A 24909-nucleotide genomic window follows, 5' to 3' on the forward strand; every position below is an offset into this window, starting at 1 on the left:
AGAGAGAGGAAGAGGTGAAAAAAAAAAGGGGGGGTGAGTGTCAAAACTACACAGAGAGTGTGGCAAGCAGGTGTGAAGACAGAACGTAAGACTTAAAGAAAAAGGGCCAGACAGACTGAGATAATAGAAAGTGGGAGAGAGAGAGAGAGAGAGTGGGGATGCAATGTGGTGAGAGAAGGAAATGCCAGAGAATAGGGAGGACGGTGAGAGGGTACGGGAGGGTGTGGGGAGAGGAGGGAAAGCGACAGAGGCAGAGCTGAATGATGTTACCAATGTTCCTCGGTGTAAGCTCCCCCAGCGGTGAAAGGCCAGGGCTGTACATCCCTGCATCACACTTGCTCTGGAACTTTACAAGTTTAAATCTGAAGATTATAATGTGCGGAATGGCTACTGCCAAAGACAGAAGTTGACAGGAGGCCAGGATTGAATAAATTTACCTCTCCCTCTCTCGATCCAAAGCGCGGTGCCAAGTGTTTTGTTAGATCCTGTTATTACCAACGGCCAGACTAAACCACCCACACCGGGGAAACATTATTTATCATTCACAGCACACTGTCAGCTCACTCGTCCTTTGATGCTTTGTGAACGGTTAACCATAAGTGAACGAACCTCAGTCGGAAGATGCTCCCCCACTGTCTGGAGTAGAGGGCAAACACGTCACAGTGTAAGGCAGATAGCAGCCACTGCTTTACACACTGGGCATAAACATAAAGAAAGACTTGCATTGAGACAGGGTTTGCCTGGCCATCTGAGTCTCAGTTTAGTTTACAGACAGCCAGGTACTTTTCCAAGTCTAATCACTGTTGGAAACACAGCAGCCAGACAGTGCGCTGCCAGCTCCCACAGACACCAGGGCTCACCAACAACCAATCTGATTGTTACCCTGACAGTGTTTGAGGGATAAACATCGGGCACTGGGCAGATATCACTCCCTCTTCATTGGGATTATATTCCCCAGTAACACAACGGTTAATGAGACTCGGGATTTAAATTCTGATCCGAGAGACTTGGAACCTCAAACAGTGCCGCACCCTCTCTGTACCCCGCGCTGGGGGGTGGAGCTCTCTCTGTACCCCGCGCTGGGGGTGGGGGGGGGGGGTGGGGGGTGGGCGCGGCGCTCTCTCTGTACTCTGTGCCGGGGGGGGGGAGCGGCGCTCTCTCTGTACTCTGTGCCGGGGGGGGTGGCGCTCTCTCTGTACTCTGTGCCGGGGGGGGCGGCGCTCTCTCTGTACTCTGTGCCGGGGGGGGGCGCTCTCTCTGTACTCTGTGCCGGGGGGGGCAGCGCTCTCTCTGTACTCTGTGCCGGGGGGGGCGGCGCTCTCTCTGTACTCTGTGCCGGGGGGGGCGGCGCTCTCTCTGTACTCTGTGCCGGGGGGGGGGGCGGCGCTCTCTCTGTACTCTGTGCCGGGGGGGGGGTGCGGCGCTCTCTCTGTACTCTGTGCCGGGGGGGGGGGGGGGGGCGCTCTCTCTGTACTCTGTGCCAGGGAGTGACGCTCTCTCTGTACTCTGTGCCGGGGAGTGACGCTCTCTCTGTACTCTGTGCCGGGGAGTGACGCTCTCTCTGTACTCTGTGCCGGGGAGTGACGCTCTCTCTGTACTCTGTGCCAGGGAGCGGCGCTCTCTCTGTACTCTGTGCCGGGGAGTGACGCTCTCTCTGTACTCTGTGCCAGGGAGCGGCGCTCTCTCTGTACTCTGTGCCAGGGAGTGACGCTCTCTCTGTACTCTGTGCCGGGGGGGGGGTGGCGCTCTCTCTGTACTCTGTGCCAGGGAGTGACGCTCTCTCTGTACTCTGTGCCGGGGGGTGTGGCGCTCTCTCTGTACTCTGTGCCGGGGGAGTGGCGCTCTCTCTGTACTCTGTGCCGGGGGAGTGGCGCTCTCTCTGTACTCTGTGCCGGGGGGGGTGACGCTCTCTCTGTACTCTGTGCCGGGGGGGGTGACGCTCTCTCTGTACTCTGTGCCGGGGGGGGTGGCGCTCTCTCTGTACTCTGTGCCGGGGGGAGTGACGCTCTCTCTGTACTCTGTGCCGGGGGGGGTGGCGCTCTCTCTGTACTCTGTGCCGGGGGGAGTGACGCTCTCTCTGTACTCTGTGCCGGGGGAGTGGCGCTCTCTCTGTACTCTGTGCCGGGGGGAGTGGCGCTCTCTCTGTACTCTGTGCCGGGGGGGGTGGCGCTCTCTCTTTACCCCGCGCCGGGGCAGAACTCGACTCCACACAAACACAGCCTGTACAAACAACATTACAACAGCAACCGCGATTCCAAAAGGCAGTGCATTGATTGGCAGGTGCTTTGGGACCTCTCTTCGCCCGGAGAGGAGCCAGCTCTCTCCCACTTTATTCCTTTACAATTCCTTTCTGATTCCCAATTTGAGCGCGAGGACCCCGCGCAGTACCCAAGGAACAATGATTCATCTGTCTTCTCCCCGGTGTACCTCCTGCAGCTTATCAGGATTTACCAGGTCACCTCCCGCAATACCAGCCCGACCAAGTTTGCCGCGGTCGTTTTGGATCTCCCGGTGATACGCCGGAAAGCACGGCCTCTCGGGGAGGCGGTGAGCGACAGGGAACAAAGCACGATGCGGGTCGCAGAGCTGTGGAAACGTTTATCTGGGCCGTGCTGCAAGCTCACTCTGTGCAATGATTGTCACTGTCATCTTTATTCAGTTCAGACCAGATCACGTACGGTCACCGCTTTCTTGATGCCACGTACCACATCAACAGGTCATTCGTTTTAGAAACATCACACACCAATTCCCCCAACGCATCAACTTATAATCGGATGGCTGCGTTCCACCTACTCGGCACAACAGTAACTTGCATTTATGTAGCGCCTGTAACAAGCAAAATGCTGCCTCGCAAACAGCACTGTCTAATATGATGTTAGGGCAGGTGACTCCTTACCTCTTCAATCCGGCTTTAAGGGATGTACTAAAGGAGCAGGGAGAGGGAATAAATCTTGACACGCTCACAGAATTACACAGTGCACAAGAGGCCATTCGGCCCATCAGGTCTGACAGAATCTCTTACCCAGGCCCTTATCCCTACCAAAAGACTGTAACCCCACCCACTTCCCATTACTAATCCATCTACCCTGCACATCCTTGGACACTACGGGGCAATATAGCATGGCCAATCCATCTAACCGGCACACCTTTGGAATGTGGGAGGAAACCGGAGCACCCGGAGGAAACCCGCGCAGACATGGGGAGAACGTGCAGACTCCACACGGTCACTCGAGCCTGGAATTGAACCCGGATCCCCGGCGCTGTGCGGCGGCAGTGCTAACCACTGTGCCACCCACACACTGTTCATCTCACCGCTTGTACCAATAACAATGTGAGTTATAATTCCCAATGGCAGGGCATCAACCAATCGAATGCCTACCTTGGCCGGTGTTGAGTTTCTTGAGCCTTGAGCCCAATCATCCGTCACAATCTGAATTTGTGTTTTGTAGACGGTGGAGGGGCTTTGAGACGTTGGGGGAAGTGAACCATTGGTTACGTTAGTGTCCCTGTGATTGGGGCAATGCTGCTCCTGGCTGGTGGGAGCGTCAGTGATGGGAATGACATTGATTTTGACAGAGGGATGGCTCGGATCTCCTCTAGCCCACGAGGGTGACCATCAGGCCAAACCTGGTTATTACCCGGGTATCCCACTCGGATCCAGCTGAAGAGTGGTACGAGCTAGTTCATTAGCGGAGGGGTTGTGATTGGAGCTAAACACAGTAGAATGCAAGGAATCACTGCCGTTCAGTCTATCAAGTCTCTGAAAGAGCAGCCCATACATGCCCTCCACTCCACCCTTACCTGTAACCCCCTGCATTCACCATCCGCCTAACCTACACATCTTTGGACACTAAGGGGCAATTTAGCATGGCCAACCCATCTAACCGGCACATCTTTGGACACTAAGGGGCAATTTAGCATGGCCAACCCATCCAACCGGCACATCTTTGGACACTAAGGGGCAATTTAGCATGGCCAACCCATCTAACCGGCACATCTTTGGACACTAAGGGGCAATTTAGCATGGCCAATCCTTGGACTGTGGAAAACCAGAGCACCTGGAGGAAACCCATGCAGACACGGGGAGAATGTGCAAACTCCACACAGTGACCCCCAGGCCGGTATTGAACCCGAGTCCCTGGTGCTGTGAGGCAGCAGCGCTAACCCACTGTGCCACCCCCTAAAACGGAGGGGAAGTCACTGATGAAGATCGTTTGCTTGAGGAATTCCGGCTGCCAATCAGAAACACTGCAGCATTCTGAATTCGAACCAACCTCCCAGAAATACTTCATGAAAATTAGCCACAAGAGAACAAACTCCGAGGGACTGCGATATACACCTGGGTGTAGAGTAACACCCTGACTTTGTGTTTTGACCAGACGGCTCATTAAACATTGTCTTCCACTCACTCCTCTCACAGAATCTCCCGTTACACACACAGACTTGTTAGCGGCTGTGAAAATGGTGAAACCGATGTTTGATTTTTAATTAGAGAGCTAAGCGCAGCAACTAAATAATCCTAAAAGGCAGCAGTGATTCAGATTGGACACAGACTGATACCATCAGTCGCCGTGTCGTAATCTCATCCTGCCCAGTGTCGGAGTTGTCCTGGTTTTAAAATCCAATCCATTTTGATGTATTTCAGTCTTTAAGCACAGCTCCTTGTGCTGAACTGCGTTTATTTCAGATTTTTTGGATCGTAAATCTCAATTCCCACAGCTCCGGAACGCTGACAGTTCTGGCACCGGCTAATCACATTGCTAAGATGTTGGAAGTCGGAGCCCGGTGGCCAACTGGGGCTACCAAAAGTCGGCACTGCCCTCTGGTGGTGCTGCATCAGAACAACTGAAAACTCCACTCAAAACTTTCACCCGGACTTTGAAACGGGCTACGTGACGTGTTCCAACACATTTCTAGCACGCCCCAAGGCTGTTGCATCCCAAACCCATTGTCACACCGACAAATGTCACCCCTGGCTAGGCCCTCTGTCACATAGCTAAACATTGGTGAGGCATATGGCAAGAGATTGAATAGACTGGGTCTGTACTCGTTGGAGTTTAGAAGGATGAGGGGGGGATCTTATAGAGACGTATAAGGGGATAGATCGGGTAGAGGTAGAGAGTTTCTTCCCGCTTAGAAAGGACAGCAGGACTAGAGGGCACAGCCTCAAAATAAGGGGGGGGGGAGGGGTGCAGCTTAGAACAGAGTTGAGGAGGAACTTCTTCACTCAAAGGGTGGTGAATCTCTGGAATTCTCTGCCCATTGAAGTGGTGGAGGCTGCCTCGCTGAATATATTTAAGTCACGGGTAGATAGGTTTCTGATAGACAGGGGAATTAAGGGTTATGGGGAGAAAGTGGGAAAGTGGAACTGATCCACTTCAGATCAGCCATGATCTTATTGAATGGCGGGGCAGGCTCGAAGGGCTAGATGGCCTACTCCTGCTCCTACTTCCTTACGTTCTTATATAGCACACTTATCTTTATCAATTCGAGACACAGACTACAAAAGCAGGAAAGTCATGTTGGACTTGTATAGAGCTTTGGTGAGGCCACAGCTGGAGTGCTGTGTGCAGTTCTGGTCATCACATTATAGGAAGGATGTGAAGGCACTGGAGGGGGTGCAGAGGAGGTTCACCAGGACGCTGCCTGGGAGGGAGCGTTTAAGTTATGAAGAGAGGTTGGGTAGGCTTGAGTTGTTTTCGTTGGAGCAGAGAAGACTGAGGGGGCGACCTGATCGAGGTGTACAAGATTATGAGGGGCATGGACAGGGAGCAGCTGAACCCCTTAGTTGAAGGGTCAGTCACGAAGGCGACACAAGTTAAAAGTGAGGGCTGGGAGGTTTAGGGGGAAATGTGAGGAAAAGCCTTTTTTACCCAGGAGGTAGGGACGATCTGGAATGCGCTGCCTGGGAGGGTGGTGGAGGTGGGATGCCTCACATTGTTTAATAAGTGCCTGGATGAGTACTTGGCACATCATAACATTCATAGCAGCGCTGGCAAGTGGGAGTAGGTGGGCAGATCATGCATTGCTGCAGACTCGATGGGCTGAAGGGCCTCTTCGGCGCTGTAGCATTCTGTGACTCTGTGAACTGAGAAGTCCCAGGGAGGGGAGGGGGGTGGGGGGTTGAGAGCAGATCACATGCAGACCAAGATGTGGGGGAGAGGGGACACGCACATGGATCAAGGATGACAGAGCGTGTGCAAGCATGTGGGCTAAGAGATAGACAGCATGCACGCATGCTCCATAAGACATAGGAGCTAGGCAGAGGCCACTCAGCCCATCGTGTCTGCTCCACCATTCAATGACTAATCTGAAATGATAATCCTCAACTCCACTTTCCTGTCTTATCCCCATAACCCTCGATTCCCCTTACAGATGAAAAATCTCAGTCTCAGCCTTGAACATACTTAATGACGCAGCCTCTACAGCCCTCTGCGGGATACTATTCCACAGATTCACTACCCTCAGGGAAGGAATTCCTCCTCATCTCCGTCTTAGATGGACAACCGCCTTCCTCTGAGATTATACCCTCTGGTTCTACACTGTCCCACAAGGGGAGACAACTTTTTGGCATCCACTCTGTCAAGCCCCCTGAGAATCCTGTACATCTCAATAAGGTCACCTCTCATTCTTCTAAACTCCAATGAGCACAGGCCCAACCCACTCGCCCTCTCCTCATAAGAAAATCCCTCCACATCTGGGATCAACCTGGTGAACCTTCTCTGGACTGCCTCTAACGCCAGTATATCTTTCCTTAGATAAGGGAACCAAAACAGTTCTCAGTATTCCAGGTACGGTCTAACTGGTGCCTTGTATAGTTTTAGCAAGACTTTCCTATTTTTATATCCCATTCCCTTTGAATTAAAGCCCAACATTCCATTTGCCTTCCCTATCACCCACGGAAATTGCATGCTAGCTTTCTGAGATTTATGCACAAGGATTCCCAGATCCCTCTGCGCTGCAGCTTTCTGCAGTCTTTCTCCATTGAAATAAAATTCAGCTCCTTTATTCTTCCTACCAAAGTGCATAACTTCACACTTTCCTGCAAGCGATTCCATCCATCAAATTTTTGCCTGCTTACCTAAGCTGCCTATATTCCTCCGTGGGGGGGGCAGAGCATGCATAGTCCTGAGAGGGAGGGAGAGGGTGTGCACACAGGCCAAGGAGAGTGTTGGGGGAAAGAATGCAGAGGAAGGGATGTGTGAATGGGAGCAAGAGTGGAGGAGCTAGCTAGATAGAGATAACACGTAGATGATCCTAGAAATGTTGTTTTGCAACACTTGATAAAATAGTTGGAAATGTAAAAGTGCTTTCACAGTTAAGGCTCTACTTAAACTCAGTGTTTCTCTCTCTCTAAAAATGTGAAGGGGAAACCTGGGCTCGTGAGTGGTCCTACTTCATCTCATCGATTTCAAATAAGGTGCTGATCCCCATCTCAACCATGTCCCCATAAATAAGATTAAATGCATTTAATACACGCCAAGTATGTCACAGCGAGTTATAGAAAATTTATATATTCATAGCGCTCTCATCAACCTCAAATGGTAAAAACAAGAGAAATATTGATGCTTTGGACACAGAGGGAGCGCATGGCTCTCACAGTCAGTGTTGTGAGCAATCAGACCATCTCACTTCACTCATCCTCGCTTTACGCACAAATCACTTCAGTCACACTAGCAGGAAAAACGAAGCACACAACCAAGGAATCAATGGGATGAGGCAAACCTGCACCTGGGCAACGGTCAATTAAATGTCTCCTGGGCCTCACCCGGAACCTGGTGGTCCCCACCTCGCTCTCGGGCTACAGATTATTCACTGCTGATCTAAAAGCTTGAATGATTGCTGAAGGGCAGCACGGTGGCACAGATAGCAATTCCGCCTCACAGCGCCAGGTTCGGGTGGAGTTTGCACATTCTCCTCGTGTCTGCGTGGGTTTCCTCTGGGTGCTCCTGTTTCCTCACACACTCCAAAGACGCGCAGGTTAGGCGGATTGGCCATGCTAATTAGCCCCTTAGTGTCAGCAGGATAAACGTGTGGGGTTACGGCAATAGGATCTGGGTGGTTGGTGCAGACTCAATGGGCCGAATGGCCTCCTTCTGCACCTTGGGGATTCTGTGACGGGTCTGTATTAAGAGGGATTACACCATTCAGTAGCTGGTGTAATGCCCCAGGCCAGGCAGGGCCATTCAGCCCAGGTTCCTGCTATCCAACTTCGCACAGTCTGACTCCAGTCTCCTACACGGGTGCAGAGCCTGTCACGCTCTGTCTTGGGTCAACCTGTGATGGAAGTAACCCCTTCACGTCGGGAAGGCAATGATTCATATTTCATTAATGGCAGCCCCCCTCAGTGTGATGTTTAAAAGCATAAAGTATGTAAGATAGCAAAGCGGGGTGGCAGCTGAGAGTGAGCAGTCAGCACACAGACTCCGTCCTCTCAATCATCTCCAATCTATACACACTGTGTGAAGTGATGTTTGCTTTTACATGTGCAGGACAGACACTGTCAATCGATCTCAGAATTTACTGTCCTCAGGTTAGTGAAGAACCAGGGACTGGCTGCGTAAGAGCCCCTCTCTCTCTCCCGTTAGTACAAAACGTGTTGGGCTTTATCTCCATTCCAGTTTTACATTTCACTTTGCCGCTCACAGGGTTTAAACCAAAGGTCAGTCACTGAGTGAGAGAAATGAGAATCACAGACAGGGAGGAACCATCTCACTCTCTCCCTCCTGTGTCTGTGATGTAACCGTGGGACCGTCTGTCCGAGGATTTCATCAACAACCTGCGGGGAAGCTGCACATCACCACCCTCCCCAACCCACTCCCCACCCCCACCCACTCCACCCCCAACCGCCACCCCTCCCCATCACCACCCCTCCCCACCCCCACCCCCACCCACTCCACCCCCCAACCGCCACCCCTCCCCACCCCAATCCACTCCCCACCCCCACCCACTCCACCCCCCAACCGTCACCCACTCCCCACCCCCACCCACTCTACCCCCCAACCGCCACCCCTCCCCATCCCCACCCACTCCACCCCCCACCCGTCACCCACTCCCCACCCCCACCCACTCCACCCCCCAACCGCCACCCCTCCCCACCCTCACCCCCACCCACTCTACCCCCCAACCACCACCCCTCCCCACCCACTCTACCCCCCAACCACCACCCCTCCCCACCCTCACCCCCACCCACTCCACCCCCCAACCACCACCACCACTACCCACTCCCCACCCCCACCACCACTACCCACTCCCCACTCCCCACCAACCACCCCCTCCCCACCCTCCCACCAACCCCCACCCACCACCCCCTCCCCACCCCCCCACTCCACCACCCCCTCCCCACCCCCACTCACTCCACCCCCCCCAACCATGACCCCTCCCCACCCCCACCCACTCCCCACCCCCACCCACTCTACCCCCCGACCACCACTCCACCCCCAACCCCCACCCAACCCACCCCCAACTCCAACACCCTCAGCCCGGCCATCCACTCACCCTCCTCCTCACCCACCCATTCCACCCCACGATCGCCGCCCCCCCCCCATTCCCCCCTACAACTACCCACTCTCCCTCTCCCGTCACCCAGCCACCCTAACTCCCCACTCCCCCCACCAGGTACCCCTCCAACCACCCACTGTCCTTCCCCCCGCCCCCCCCCCCCACTCCAGTCACCCTCCCCCACCCGACCAGCCAAGCCCCTTCCCCTCGCATCTGTCACCTTCCCAACCACCCACTCCCCCCCACACCCACCCACCACACACTTCCCCTCCCATCAGTCAAGCCTCCAACCACCCACCCACCATTTCTCCCCCCACCCACCCGGCTGGTCACTGTTAAAAGTTAATTTACTAATGTAACAAGTAGTCTTACATTAACACTGCAATGAAGTGACTGTGAAAATCCCCTATCACCACACTCCGGCACCTGTTTGGGTACACTGAGGGAAAATTTAGCACCGCCAATCCATCTAACCAGCACATCTTTTGGTCTGAGAGAGGAAATCAGGGCACCCGGAGGAAACCCACGCAGACACGGGGAGAATTTGCAGACTCTGCACAGACAGTGACCCAAGCTGGGAATCGAACCCGCGTCCCTCATGTTGTGAGGCAGCAGTGCTAACCACTGTGCCACCGTGCCATCTTATCCTTAATGCCATTTTCCCGTACTATCCGCATGTCCCTTGACACCTTTCCCATCTAGAAATCTATCAAATCTTGAGGACACATATTCAATGACTGACCCTCCCTGGGGGAAGGAATTCCAAAGACTTCCAAGTGGAGACATTCCTCCTCATCTCAGTCCTATAAGTTCTCCCTGTTACTCTGGGACTGTATTGCCTCCCCAGCCAGGGGAGATATCCTCCATCCGCCCACCTTGCTGCACCCTGCATGAACTTGTACAGTTAGATCATTTCCCATTCATCTGAAATCTATAGTGAATACAGCTGCCATCTCCTCAATCTTGCCTCCTCGCAGGATGATCCTGTCATCCCAGGGATTAGTCCGATGCTGCAGGTCTATCCTTCTTTTGGTAAAGAAACCAAAACTCTACACAATATCCCTGGTATTTTTGCTTCTGTACTCAAATCCTCTTGCAATAAAGGCAAACATACCGTCGAAATCGCTTGCTGCACTTTGTGTGTTGGTTTTTAGTGATTCAATGAACTAGATACCAAAGTTCCTTCAACACTAACACTTCACTTCCCGCTACCTCAGTAAAGCAACCAGCGTAGTCCAGGACTTCACACCTCGGGTACTCTCCCTTCCACTTCTTCCATCGGGAAAAGAATACAAAAGACTGAGATCACGCACCAATCGATTCAAGGACAGCTTTGATTTGATTTATTATTGTCACATATATTACGATCCAGTGAAAAGTATTATTTCTTGCCTGCTCTACAGGCAAAGCATATCTTTCAGAGAAGGAAAGGAGTGCAGAAAGTAGTGTTACAGTCACAGCTAGGGTGCAGAGGAAGATCAACTTAATGCAAGGTAGGTCCATTCAAAAGTTTGATAGCAGCAGGGAGGAAGCTGTTCTCGAGTTGGTTTTGAATGAGCCTACTTTATATTAAACTACACCGTAGGTATGACGGTAACAATATATTCTGCATCCTCTCTTTTCCTTCTCCCTTAAGTACTCTATGAATGGTATGCTTTATCTGTACAGCGCAAGAGCCAATACTTTTCACTATATCCCAATACATGCAACAATATTAAATCAAATCAAACATCCCAACCTCTCATCGTTTAAAAGAATTCTCTGCATTTCACACCTTTTGCATTACATTTCATTTGCCACGCCGCTGCCCACTCTGTTAGTGGTGGCACAGTGGTTAGCACTGCTGCCTCACAGCGCCAGGGTTCAACTCCGACCTTGGGTCCCTATCTGTGTGGAGTTTGCACATTCTCCCAGTGTCTGTGTGGGTTTCCTTGGGGTGCTTCTGTATCCACTCTCAGTCCAAAGATGTGCTGGTTGGGTGTACTGGCCACACTAAATTCTCCCTCAGTGTACCCGAACAGGCGCCGGACTGTGGCAACTAGGGGATTCTCACAGTAACTTCATTGTAGTGTTAATGTAAGCCTACTTGCCACTAACAAATTAACTTTACTTCCTTTTACTTTAGCCTCTCTAAACCCCTTTAAAGCCTCTCTGTAGCCTCCTCACTAGGTCACATTCCCAGTTTTGAGCCGTCAGCTCACGCAGCAATATTCTGTCTGTGTTCCCCACGCTGAAATCATCCAGACTACATTCAAAAATCACCGCCACTTCCTAACCCGCCAAGGTTTGCATGGCAACTGTGGCCTTAGTAACGGGCATGAAATCAAACGAGGTGCCAATCGCCAGCGTAGCAGTGAGGCATCGTGCCCCCACTCGCTCGCAACGCAGCGCGAACATCATGCGTCAAATGTACTCACTTGATGCAGCCAATGATAACTTGAGTCAGTGGATAAATGAGCGGCTCCAGGACTTCATTGGGGTAAAGTGTACCCAACATTCGGCACCACAGAAACAGGCAGTGAATAAACTGCCAGTTATAGACGGACTGGTAAGTCTCCTGGACACAAAGAAGGAATTGTATCAGGATAAGGAAATAAGCAGTTGCGCGAAGATGCAAACTATTATTGTTACTGATTAGTGTCACATTAAGATCAAAGCAAATTACTGCGGATGCTGGAATCTGAAACAAAACCAGCAAATGCTGGAAAATCTCAGCAGGGTCTGTGGGGAGAGGATACGCCAGCTTTGAGAATTTGGATGACCCTTCATCAGCTCTAGAATGTCGCAGGAAAGTCACAGACACAGCTGTTACTTTACACTGTCTCTCACTTTGCAATGTTTCTCCCAGATACGCAGCTCTGTCACCTGAAACCCAGCGCAAAGAAAAATCTGGTATTTAAAAAGGAAATATCCCAACTGGAAAAAAGCCATTACCTTTTTCTTCATTGTCATTGCATTGCGGAGATGGATAGCGAGCTGTCGTATGTAGATGAAAGCATGCTGGTAGGTGATCTGAGTGTCCAACGAATACATCTCAGTCAAAGTGCGTTGCATAAAGTTAATCAGAGGAAGCACGTTCGGTGATGTAAACTTACAATTCTTCACGTAGGCTACATACATTATCTGTAAAATGACGAGAGAGAGAGAGAGAGAGGGACGGGAGGAGGGGAGAGGGAGGACAAGTTAATGTCATCTTATATAGAAGACAGCTTTTCCTCAGGCTACTTTATTGTGCTGAGGGTTTTGCTTTATCCCTATTCCTGGAACAATATTCCACCTTCAACAGGTCCCGGAATCACACAATCCCTACAGTACAGGAGGCCATTTGGCCCATTGAGCGGGCACCGACAAGAAACCCCCACCCAGGCCCTATCCTCGTAACCCCACACATTTACCCTCCTAATTCCCCTGACACTAAGGGGCAATTTAGCATGGCCAATCAACCTAACCCGCACATCTTTGGAGGAAACCGGAGCACCCGGGGGAAACCCACGCAGACATGGGGAGAATGTGCAGACTCCACACAGACAGGTGATCCAAGCCGGGAGTCGAACCCGGGTCCCTGGAGCTGTGGGGCAGCAGTGCTAATCACTGTGCCACCCAAGCAGGGATTTCCTGCTTCAATTGTGTTCCCCCATTGAAGATTCACATCAGAGTGAAGACAAACTCAACAGACTGTGGGACTCGCCACAGTAAAGACCGGCCCACCCTCATGGGCAATACTGTCAGAGAGATGGTGGAAGTTTGGCTGATGTTTCACTCCCTAACTTGAGGGAACGGGGGCGTGATACCCAGGGTGCTGACACCCTTTGTCTTTTATTCTCTCGTAGAAAGTGAGCATTAGCCACAAGCGCCCGCCTTTACCATAAGACACAGGAGCAGAATTAAGCCACTCGGCCCATCGAGTCTGCCCCACCATTCAATCATGGCTGATATCTTTCTCATCCCCATTTTCCTGCCCTTTCCCCATAACCCTTGATCCCCTTACTAATCAAGAACCTATCTATCTCTGTCTTAAAGTCACTCATGACCTGGCCTCCACAGCCTTCTGCGGCAAAGAGTTCCACAGATTCCCCACTCGCTGGTTGAAGAAATTCCTCCTCATCTCTGTTTTAAAGAGTCGTCCCTTTAGCCTGAGGTTGTGCCCTCAGGTTCTAGCTTTTCCTGCCAGGGGAAACATCCTCTTCACATCCATTCTATCCAGGCCTCGCAGTATCCTGTAAGATTCAATAAGGTCCCTCCTCATCTTTCTAAACTCCAACGAATACAGACCCAGAGTCCTCAACCGTTCCTCTTATGACAAGCTCTTTGTTCCAGGGATCGTTGTCGTGAACCTCCTGTGGACCCTTTCCAAGGTCAGCATATTCTTCCCTAGATAAGGGGCCCAAAACTCCTCACAATAATCCAAACAGGGTTTGACCAGAGCCTTACACAGCTTCAGAAGTACATCCCAAGGATTACGGGGGAGAGAGACAGAGTCAAGCACACATTCGGGTCCATCACAATCTTATCAAGTGATGGAGCAGAATTAAAAGAGCTGAATGGTCTGCATCCCCTCCTATGTCCTACGTTCCTCTGTTCCTGTGTAAAGCATCAAAAATACCCAATTCAAAACTTTAATGCTTCTCAGGAGATGGCAAAAACTGTCATTGGCAGCTTCTGAAATGGTATTTTGTCCCAGAATGGAGTTATACTTGGAGTGTCTGGAACAAGCTGCCAGAGGCAGTAGTAGAGGCGGGTACAATTTTGTCTTTTTAAAACAAGCATTTAGACAGTTATGTGGGCAAGATGGGTACAGAGGGATGTGGGCCAAATACAGGCAATGGGGACCAGCTTAATGGTTTAAAAAAAAAAAGGGCAGCATGGGCAAGTTGGGCTGAAGGGCCTGCTGTAAGCCTCTGACTCTGCACAATGCCCAAATGGTGTGACTGTGAACTCCAGCTCCAGGTCAGGACCTGACACTCAAAGCTGGTTTTCCAATTTTTTTTTAGACCCAATGCCATGCTTCACACTGAGGTGATGTGAAAATGGTTGGGACCTCACATGGTGAACTGCAGACAAGCCTCATTAGGGCAACATCACATATTCACCAGTCCAGATGTGACAAAGCATTGTCTAGCAAACTAAACACACAAAGGTAGTCACCCATCAGTTTTGATGCATTGTGGTATACATTCTAATTACCTTCAGCACAAGATTCAGATATGCATCTTGCTTCTGTCTGCATATTTTGTTAAGGATTAGGAATGCTAGAACTCGCACAGTCTCCTCACCGGTGCTCCACTGGTTAATTGTTTGCTGAGGGGATGGAACACAAAGCCAAGAGTTAGACACAGTCACGAGAAGCCATCAGCTGCAATAAATGATGAAACCCATCTCGAGCCATCCTGATCACAATCGGTGATCACAAACTGTTATATATTTAAGCGACTGCATGATTGCTTTAAGACCGGTCACATGACTTGAACATGAGTTTATTGGGGTGTTTCACAGACGACGGTCTCAGTTTTATTTTCTGCACTTTCAATAGACCTGTTGGCCGAATTCTCCGACTCGGCTGGGATTCTCCAGTCCCGCTGCCGTGAATGAAGACTTGGCTGAGCACCAAATTCTCCATTCTCGCTGGTGGTGGGGCGGGTGGAGAATTCCAATCCTTGCATGCTACATTGACGCAAACCACCCATTTTTCTATGTTAAAACTCACAACCCCAAACAAACAGAGTTCGGGCATTACACAAACATAAACACATCTATTTTCTGTGTAAATATATTCAGGGATTTTCTTTTCCGCCTTTCCAAGTGTAATGGTTCGCTTTTTGCTCTCATGCTCGGAAGGATTCTTGCCAGCCAAGTCCCAGCTGGAAATCTGCAATCCTCCAACAAAGGCCAAGGACACTTAAAATCGATTGTGTGGATACTGAGATACTGTCAATGGTACAGTCACTGCATGCCAATGCACATTTGGTTATCTCCTGCTTCAACGAGTGTGAAAGTTGCGACAGATGTACCAAGCAGCCACGTACCAGATCCATGGGCAGCACGGTGGCACAGTGATTAACACTGCTGTCTCAAAGTGCCAGGGATCTGGGTTCGGTTCCCAGCTTGGGTTCACTGTCTGTGTGGAGGTTGCACATTCTCCCCATGTCTGTGTGGGTTTCCTCCTGGTGCTCCGGTTTCCTCCCACAGTTCAAAGGTGTGTGGGTTAGGTGGTATGCTGAATTGCCCCTCTGTGTCAGGGGGACTAGCTAGGGTAGGTACGTGGGGTCATGGGGATAGAACCTGGGTGGGACTGTGGTTGGTGCTGACTCAATGCACTCCCTCTGCACTGTAGGGATTCTATGATTCATATATGGGCACTTTAGCAAACTAGTTAAGCGGTGGCCACTTAGGTTTGTTGCTGACTTGTCTATATATTCATACTTGTCATAGCTTGTTAATCCAACATAGAAAATCTGAGCTGAGAACTGGACAATGCAATTTTAAAATTCAGAGCCCATATCGGAGATAAACCAACCTGCAACTGGAGTTTATAGAAATGGTGCCTCTGGATAGCACCCTAAAGCACTCAGACGCAGTGTCACAAATTGAGGACACAGGCATCCAGCATTGACCAGTGGCGGAATCTGCAGGCCCCCTCGCCATTGGGGGTTCCCTGTTAAATGCACTCCTCTCCACCGGGAAAGCCACAGCAGGACTGGAAGGTCGGTGGGACCAGAAGGGCAGCACAGTGGATAGCACTGCTGCCCCACAGAGCAATGTCCGGGTTTTAATCCTGGCCTTGGGCCACTATCTGTCTAGATTTTGCATGTTCTCCACGTGTCTGCATGGGTTTCCTCCGAGTGCTCCAATTTTGTCCCACAGTCCAAAGATGTGCAGATTAGTAGATTGGTCAAGATAAAATGCCCCTCAGTGGCCCAAGAGTTATAGACTAGCAGGGTAAGTATGTGGCATTGCAGGGCTGGTCTTGCTCAAATGTGGACAACTGGGATTAGCTTAGGGGTTTAAAAAAAGGTTGACACAGACAAGTTGGGCCAAAGGGCCCATTTCCATGCTATAAACCTCTATGATTCAGCAATGAGGATACTTCAGTTGCAAGTAATAAAAGAACTAACTTCAGAAAATAAAATCAAAGGGAAAGGTTTAATGAAGAAACTTCATTACTCCAACACTTGGGGCTGCACCCTGGGCCACACAAGCTCCTCATAATTCCCGTACGCTTGTTATTTATACTGGGTCAGCTGACCACCACATCATTTTGCCACTGGTTACATTATCTACGGGATCAGCTGACCCTCACAGCTTGTTACCATTGGATCTGTTACAACGTAACCAATGTTATCACTGGTTACACGATAACAAGCCTGGGTTGGATTCGGTGCAGGCTCGATGGGCTGAATGGCCTCCGTCTGCACTGTCAGGATTCTGAGATGATCCCGTCGGCAAGTTCTGACTGAGAGGCGATTGTTCACGGAGAGTTACTCCGAATTCAGTAGTTAATCTTTACACTGTCGGAAAGCCTGTGCATTGACACACTCCGACAGAAATAACATTTCCAATCCCTCAGATACCCTCATTAAGCACAATATATCACCGCGAATTTCAAAACACTCGCTGCACAGCGACATTTATCGTGTTTGGATGAATGCTTCCATGAACTGGTTACAGCTGAATTAAAAGGTATCACTGCCTACACCAGCGATGTGTCACAACACTGTTTTTAATGATTATTATAACTTGTTTGAGCCGGACTGGTTGATACAGCAGACAGAGGAATAGCGGGAAGAGGAGGAACTGCAAACATTGCGTCCCAGATAAAGAGGCACAATTGTCACCAACTGAAAGGATGTTCTTGCTCTCCAGGGAGGGACAGCAGCAGAGGTTTAACCAGGCCGATTCTGGGGATGGCGGGGCTGATGTACGAGGAGCGATGGACTGGGTTAGGATTGTTTTTGCTGGGATCTCACAGAGACTTGACAGGGTAGATGCAGGGAGGATGGTCCCGATGGCAGGGGTGTTCAGAACCAGGAGTTCTGAGGATTCAGGGTAGACCATTTAAGGAGACATTTCTTCACCTAAAGAGTGGTGAGCCTGTGGAATTCATTACCACAGGAAGTAGTTGATGCCAAAACATTGAATGTATCCAAGAGGCGGCTGGATGTGGCACTTGGGGCGAATGGGACCAAAGGTGATGGGGAGAAAGCAGGATTAGGCTATTGAGTTGGACAATCAGCCATGATCGTGATGAATGGCAGAGCGGGCCCGAAGGGTCAAATGGCCTCCTCCTGCTCCTATGTTTCTATGATGGTGGGAGTGGAGTGGCCAAACAGCAGAGAATCCCATCTCTCCTGAAGGAAGGAGAGCCCAGAGAGGAATTCAGACGGCTGAGACAACAATTTATATTTACACAGCAGCCTGAGCACAATGAAATGTCCACGGGAGCGAGTTTAGTCAACAAGTGGCCTCACCGATGGGAATGGAATCAATTCTTCCACTTTGGGCTTCCAGTAAAAATGTCAAGAACTCTAAATCTGGCCCTGCTTTGGCGTAAATGCAGAATAATCCCTCTCTCCCGCCACTCCTGATTTGATTTATTATTGTCACATGTATTAGTATTCAGTGAAAAGTATTGTTTGAAATATGCTATTCAAAGAGTATAGGGCCAGCATGTTGGCACAGTGGTTAGCATTGCTGCCTCAAAGCAGCAGGGACCCGAATTCGATTCCTGGCTCAGGTCACTGTCTGTGCGGAGTCTGCACATTCTCCCCGTGTCCACATGGGTTTCCTCCAGGTGCTCCAGCTTTCTCCCACAGTCACAAGACGTGTTGGTGAGGTGCACTGACCCGAACAGGCAGTGGAATGTGGCGACTAGGGGATTTTCACAATAATTTTATTGCAGAGAAGCCAACTTGTGACACTAATCAATAAATTTAACTTATTGTTCAGAGAAACACCATTTTTTATTTATTTGTGGGGCATGGGTGTCGCTGGCTGGCCAGCATTCATTGCCCATTCTTAGTTGCCTGAGGGCAGTTGAGACTCAACGACATTGCTGTGGCTCTGGAGCCACATGTAGGCCAGACCGGGTAAGGACGGCAGATTTCCTTCCCTCAAGGACATTAGTGAACCAGATGGGTTCTTTCTGACAATCGACAATGGTTTCGTGGTCATTGGTAGATTCTAAATGCCAAATATGCTTTATTGAATTCAAATTCCACCCTCTGCCGTGGCGGGATTCGAACTCGGGTCCCCAGGACATTAGCTGAGTTCCTGGATTAACAGTCTACCAATAATACCTCTAGGTCATTGTGTTCCCGATCAGTATCCCCCTGGAATCTGCAGCTTAGTTAAGAGCTGGACTCCTGAAACTCACGCATGCCACAGAATGTAAGCACTCGACCAGCGGAGAAAATAATGTTGGAATAATTATGTTAATCGGGAACCACAGTGTAGGAAAAATAGTTCTGAGTAACAGGCAGAACACAGAAAAACAGAATCCTTCGGTTTTGTGAAGGCAGGAGTCAGAAATTCAACGTAAAATTAGGATTTTAGTAAAAGCACGACAGATACCCCTAAATTCTAACAGGGTTAGACTGTTGCAGAATGAATGTTCCCAACGGTGAGGGATAACAGAACTAGGGTCATAGTTGAGGGTAAGGAGTAAATCATTTAGGACTGAGGTGAGGAGAAATTTCTTCACCCAAAGGATTGTGAATGTGTGGAATTCACTACCACAGAAAGTAGTTGAGGCCAAAATGTTGCGTGATTTCACCAAGTAATTAGATATAGCTCTTGGGGCTAAAGGGATCAAGGGAAATGAGGGAAAGAGGGTTCAGGATATTAAATTTGGTGATCAGCCATGATCAAAGTGATTGGCGGAGCAGGCTCGAAGGGCCAAATGGCCTACTCCTGCTTCTAGTTTCTACGTTAAACAGAAAGTGCCGTTGCTGCAGCTGATGGTCTAAAAGTAAGTTATAGAAAAGTGAATGGACAAAACAAAGAGAAAATACTGGACTATACAATGGGTCAGTCAGCGTCCAACAGGCTAAGGCAACAGAGACACAGCACTACCCCGAGGAGTGATCTGAAACATTACCTATCTTTCCCGATGCTGTTGTTTTTTGTTTTGGATGGTCACTGGCGGATGATCTCACTGTGATCCAACCGTGCGTTGAAGACCCTGATCAACATTTCCTCCATTCATCCCTCCCCTCCCCCCCAGGATTGAAACAGAAAATCTAAAGCTTACAACTTCTCCCTGTTTAAAATGGGGTTCTCGCTCTCTTACCTTCAGGAGCAGGCGGGTGTGTTTTGGAAAACACAGATAGTACGGCACTAAATGCAGGACGTGGCGCAGGACCGCCCCAACCACTGTCGCTTCTGTCAAACTGGACAGCAGCTGGAAAAGGGAGGAAGATTGTTGGTGAGTTGTATCTAAAAGTCCAAAAGATGTGCTGGTTAGGGTGCATTGGCCGTGCTAAATTCTCCCTCAGCGTACCCAAACAGGTGCCGGAGCGTGGTGACTAGGGGATTTTCACAGGAACTTCATTGCAGTGTTAATGTCAGCCTGCATGTGACACTAATAAATAAAGTTTAAATATCCCATGTAGCGAGGCGACACGGTGGCACAGTGGTTAGCACTGCTGCCTCACAGCGCCAGGGACCCTGGTTCAATTCTGGTCTGTATGGAGTTGTACATTCTCCCCGCGTCTGTGTGGGTTTCCTCTGGGTGATCCAGTTTCCTCCCACAGTCCAAAAGTTGTGTGGGTTAGGGTGCATCAGCCATGCTAAATTGTCCCTAATGTACCCAAACAGGCGCCAGAGTGTGGCGACTAGGGGATTTTCACAGGAACTTCATTGCAGTGTTAATGTAAGCCTACTTGTGACACTAATAAATAAACTTTAAGTATCCCACATAGCAAGGCGACACGGTGGCACAGTGGTTAGCCCTGCTGCCTTTCAGCGCCAGGGAACCGGGTTCGATTCCAGCCTCGGGTCGCTGTTTGTGTGGAGTTTGCACTGGTTCCCTCCCACACTCTGAAGATGTGTGGATTAGGTGGATTGCCCATACTAAGTAGACCCTAGTGTCAAGGGAAGGTAAATACGTGGGGTTACGGGCATAGGGCCTGGACAGGATTGTGGTCGGCGTAGACACGATGGGCTGAATGGCCTCCTTCTGCACTGTATGAAAAGAACACTGCGTGCAGATGGTGTGAAAAGCAGGTGAGCAGAGATTGAAGGCCATGGCGGGAATTTCCCGCTCTCTCACGCCCTGCTGCCGGCAAGGACAGAGAATTTGGCGCTCTGCCAAAACTCTAATCACTGCAGCGGGACTGGAGAACCCCAGCCTGCGGGCGAGGTTGGAGAATTCAGGCATAACGTGTGGAGAGCGAATCAGCGAGGGAGCAGGGAGGGAACAGGAACCTGTGGAGTTTAGCACTGAACTTCTCTTTATTTATCGTTCTGCATTTTTATTTTCATGTACTTGGTTTTAATTGTCCAAACGTTAAGAACTGTTCTGCTTGCTTATCTTGCTGCCTTACGCATTAAGTCATTTTATGACTTGATTTAAGTGATTGGTGCGGTGTGCTGTTCTCGGATGACCTGTAGCAGTCAAAACAGATCAATTCACATTTATTAACCGATGCGTCCCTGAGCAGTTTGGGTGGGAGGAGAATTTGAAATTCTTAAACTTTTCAAACCAACGTCCAACTTGTGGCTTTAGCAGAGGTGAGCAGACAACTCTCTCTCAGACAATGGGACAGTCGCTAAAAGCTTTCCAATGCAGCAGAGTAACTCGGTGTTAACAAGGTTTCTGCTTTTAACGCGTGACAGCTGAGTTTCTCCAGCCTCGGGAAACCGGGGGCTAAAAGGAGGCAAGGAGAACGGATTCCATCCGTTAGGAGAGTTTGCAGCACGGCTTGTGGGTCAAGAAGAAAGCGAGGCTGTAAAACCAGTCAAATCCCTCCCTCACTCCCACCAACTGCCATCTAGTGCCCCAACAAACCAATCCTCTCCAAACTACAGGTGGCACAGCGACTAGTCCTGCTGCCTCACCACATCAGGGACCCAGGTTTCATTCTGGCCTTGGATGTCTGTATGGAGTTTGCACATTCTCCCCATGTCTGCATGGGTTTTCTCCAGGTTTCTTCCCACACTCCAAAGACGTATGGGTTAAGTGGATTGGCCAGGTTAAATTGACCTTTAGTGTCATGGGGGATGAGCAGGATAAATACATGGGGTTATGGGGATGGGGCCTGGATAGGACTGATGTCAGTGTAAGCTCGATGGGCCGAATGGCTTCCTTCTGCATTTTAGAGTCATAGATGTTTTCAGCATGAAAACAGGCCCTTCGGCCTAACTTGTCCATTCTGCCATTTCATTTTTAAACCATGAAGGCCAGTCCCTATTGCCCGCATTTGGCCCAGACCTTTCCATACCCATCTTATCCATGCAACTGTCTAAATGCTTTCAAAAGACAAAATTGTACCCGCCTCTACCCCCTTTCAGGCAGCTTGTTCCTTTGAAAATGCCCTTTTCAAAGGGCATTTGAAAAAATGCCCTTCTGGAACCTTTTGTATCTCTCCCCTCTCACCTTAAACCTATAGTTTTAGACTCCCCTACCTTTGGGAAAACATATTAATTATTACCTTATCTACACCCTCATTATTTTATAGACCTCTATAAGGTCACCCCTAAGCCTCCTACACTCCAGGGGAAAAAAGTCCCAGTCTATCCAGCCTCTCCTTCTAACTCAAGCCATCAAGTCCCGGTAGCATCCTAGTAAATCTTTTCTGCACTCTTTCGAGTTTAATAATATCCTTTCTATAATAGGGTGACCAGGGATTGCATGGTTCTCTATTCCCTGGCTGCGAAGAAAGAACTTGAAAGATGCCTGGAGGATCTTTGAGGAAGATATTCTGCAGGTTTCCAGCTTGTAACCCCTCAGCTTCCACTCTGGAATTACTGGGAGTTTCAGTTCCGTTCACCACATTTTCTTAGAGTTACAGTCTTTATGTCAACTAAGGGGAAACCTCTATGACTAACAGGTTCCCAACAAAACGCAACATAAAAACGCTTTGCGAATAGGAAGGATGTGATTGCGCTGGAGGGGGTGCAGGGGAGGTTCGCCAGGACACTGCCTGGGCTGGAGAACTTCAGCTATGAAGAGAGGTCTGTTAGGCTGGGGTTGTCTTCCTTGGAGCAGAGAAAGCCAAGAGGGGGAGACATGGTTGAGATGGGCAAAATTATGCGGGATATAGATAGGAAGAAACACTAACCGGGAGGGGACATATCGGGAGCAGGAGATTTCGAGATTTGAGGAAACGCATTTTCACTCAGAGGTTGGTGGAAATCTGGAACTCGCTGCCTGACAGGGGTGGTAGAGGCGGGACCCTCACAACATTTAAGAAGCGTTTAGATGAGCATTTGAAACGCCGTAGCACGCAAGGCTACAGACCAAGTGCTGGAAAATGGGATTAGAATAGATAGGCGCTTGATGGCAGGCACAGGGACAATGGGCTGAAGGGTCTCAGTCTGTGCTGTTAAACTCCATGACTATTAAAATTAAAAATGTATAATCCCAAATTAATTTTCTTAACATACCTGAATAAGACCAGACAAGTAAGTACTTATATCCTGTCGAATCTTTGGCCATCGTGGGCTGCTGGCAGGTAGCAACACCCTAGGGAATATATAAGGAGCCCGTTAAAATGTAACGTGACATTGCCCTGATACAAAAGCCATCACACAGCTGGTTAGTCAACCACTAGAGATTAAAATCATGGTCGATCAAACACTATGGCTAAACTGTACAGGCATAAACATAATGGCTAAACTGTACAGGCATAAACATAATGGCTAAACTGTACAGGCATAAACATAATGGCTAAACTGTACAGGCATAAACATAATGGCTAAACTGTACAGGCATAAACATAATGGCTAAACTGTACAGGCCTACTCCTCCGCGTCCCCATTCCCACCTCTCCAATTTACAAGCTTCAGGTTGCTAGCTTGTGGTGCTGCCTTCTTTTGTTCCTCATCATCATACAACGCACACGGACGCACAAATAACAGACCACAAACCACGTCACGCGGCCACTCTATGGATGCTTTCATATTGTCCAATTATTTCCCTTCTGCCCCAGGAGAATGACACGCTCTCTCCCTGAGTTTTACATTAGGGGGGTGGGGGATTGTGTTCGAATCCCCACAGATCCAATCGCAGAATCACAGGGGAAATTTTCTTCCTGAAGCTCGCTCCCTTACTGTTTTAGTTGTAAAGCAACACACTCCCCGTGTGGGGAACATTTCTAGTACAGAGTCCAGTCAATGGAGGGAGACCTTCCCATAGCTGCACCCGGGTAATGTTAGAACAGCTCAAGGATCATAGAATCCCTACAGTGCAAAAGGAGATCATTCGGCCCATCGAGTCTGCACTGTCCACTATCCCACCCAGGCCCTATCCCTGTAACTCCACATTTACCCTAGCTAGTTCCCCTGACATTAAGGTGCAATTTAGCATGGCCAATCCACCTAACCCGCACACCTTTGGAGGAAACTAGAGCATCCAGAGGAAACTCACGCAGACAATGAGAGAACGTGCAAACTCTACACAGTCACGCAAGGCTGGAATTGGACCCGGCTCCCTGGTGCTGTGAGGCAGCAGCGCTAACCACCATGCCACCCATTCTCCCAGTAGTCACACGGCCTTCACCAGCGCTGGATGGACTGAGTGTGGGATTTGTTTTTCTCGAATGGATTCACTCAGGGAACGCGAGCATCACTGGCCAGGCCAGCATTTGCCAATTCCTAAACGCCTTTGAGAACTCCAGCAGTGCACGTGGAGTAGGTATACCCACTGTGCTGTTAGGGAGCAAGTTTCGGAATTGGGCAGCACGGTGGCACAGTGGTTCGCACTGCTGCCTCACAGCGCCAGGGAACTGGGTTCGATTCCAGCCTTGGGTCATTGTCTGCGTGGAGTTTGCACGTTCTCCCCATGTCTGCATGGGTTTCCTCTCACATGATGTGCAGGTTAGGTGGATTGGCCGTGCTAAATTGCCCCTTTGATTAGATTAGCAGGGTGTATGTTTGGGGTTACAGGGATAGGGCCTGGGTGGGAATGTGGTCGGTGTAGGCTCGATGGGCCGAATGGCTTCCTTCTGTATTGTGGGGATTCTATTTCGATCCACTGACAGTGAAGGAATGGCGATATGTTTCTACGTCAGAATGATGTGTGACTTGATGGGGAACTGACAGGAGGTGATGCTCCTACACGTTTATCCTTTTAATTAGTAAAGGCCGCAGGTTTTGGGAGACGTTACTGAAGTAACTTTAATAACTGGCTGCAGTGAATTGTCCAATCAACGGATCGCTGAGGATCTCTCATCGTGGATTTGAGACCTTTGC

At 49.8% G+C, this 24909-nt stretch overlaps 1 protein-coding gene across 1 annotated transcript in view; it reads right to left on the bottom strand.

Moving 5' to 3' along the window:
• Window positions 1-24909, bottom strand: part of noc2l (NOC2-like nucleolar associated transcriptional repressor) — a 110611-nt gene that overhangs the window by 45838 nt on the left and 39864 nt on the right. Inside the window, exons 7-11 of the mRNA XM_080214917.1 lie at window positions 23104-23182; window positions 19787-19897; window positions 14686-14799; window positions 12436-12624; window positions 11919-12058 (exon numbers count right to left, since the gene is read on the bottom strand). Of these exons, the coding sequence (XP_080071043.1) occupies window positions 11919-12058; window positions 12436-12624; window positions 14686-14799; window positions 19787-19897; window positions 23104-23182 (633 nt within the window). The remainder of the gene's footprint in view (window positions 1-11918; window positions 12059-12435; window positions 12625-14685; window positions 14800-19786; window positions 19898-23103; window positions 23183-24909) is intronic.

This window comes from Carcharhinus amblyrhynchos, chromosome 30, assembly GCF_965287045.1.
Source record: "Carcharhinus amblyrhynchos chromosome 30, sCarAmb.v2.hapA, whole genome shotgun sequence".
Classification (NCBI taxonomy): Eukaryota; Metazoa; Chordata; class Chondrichthyes; order Carcharhiniformes; family Carcharhinidae; genus Carcharhinus; species Carcharhinus amblyrhynchos.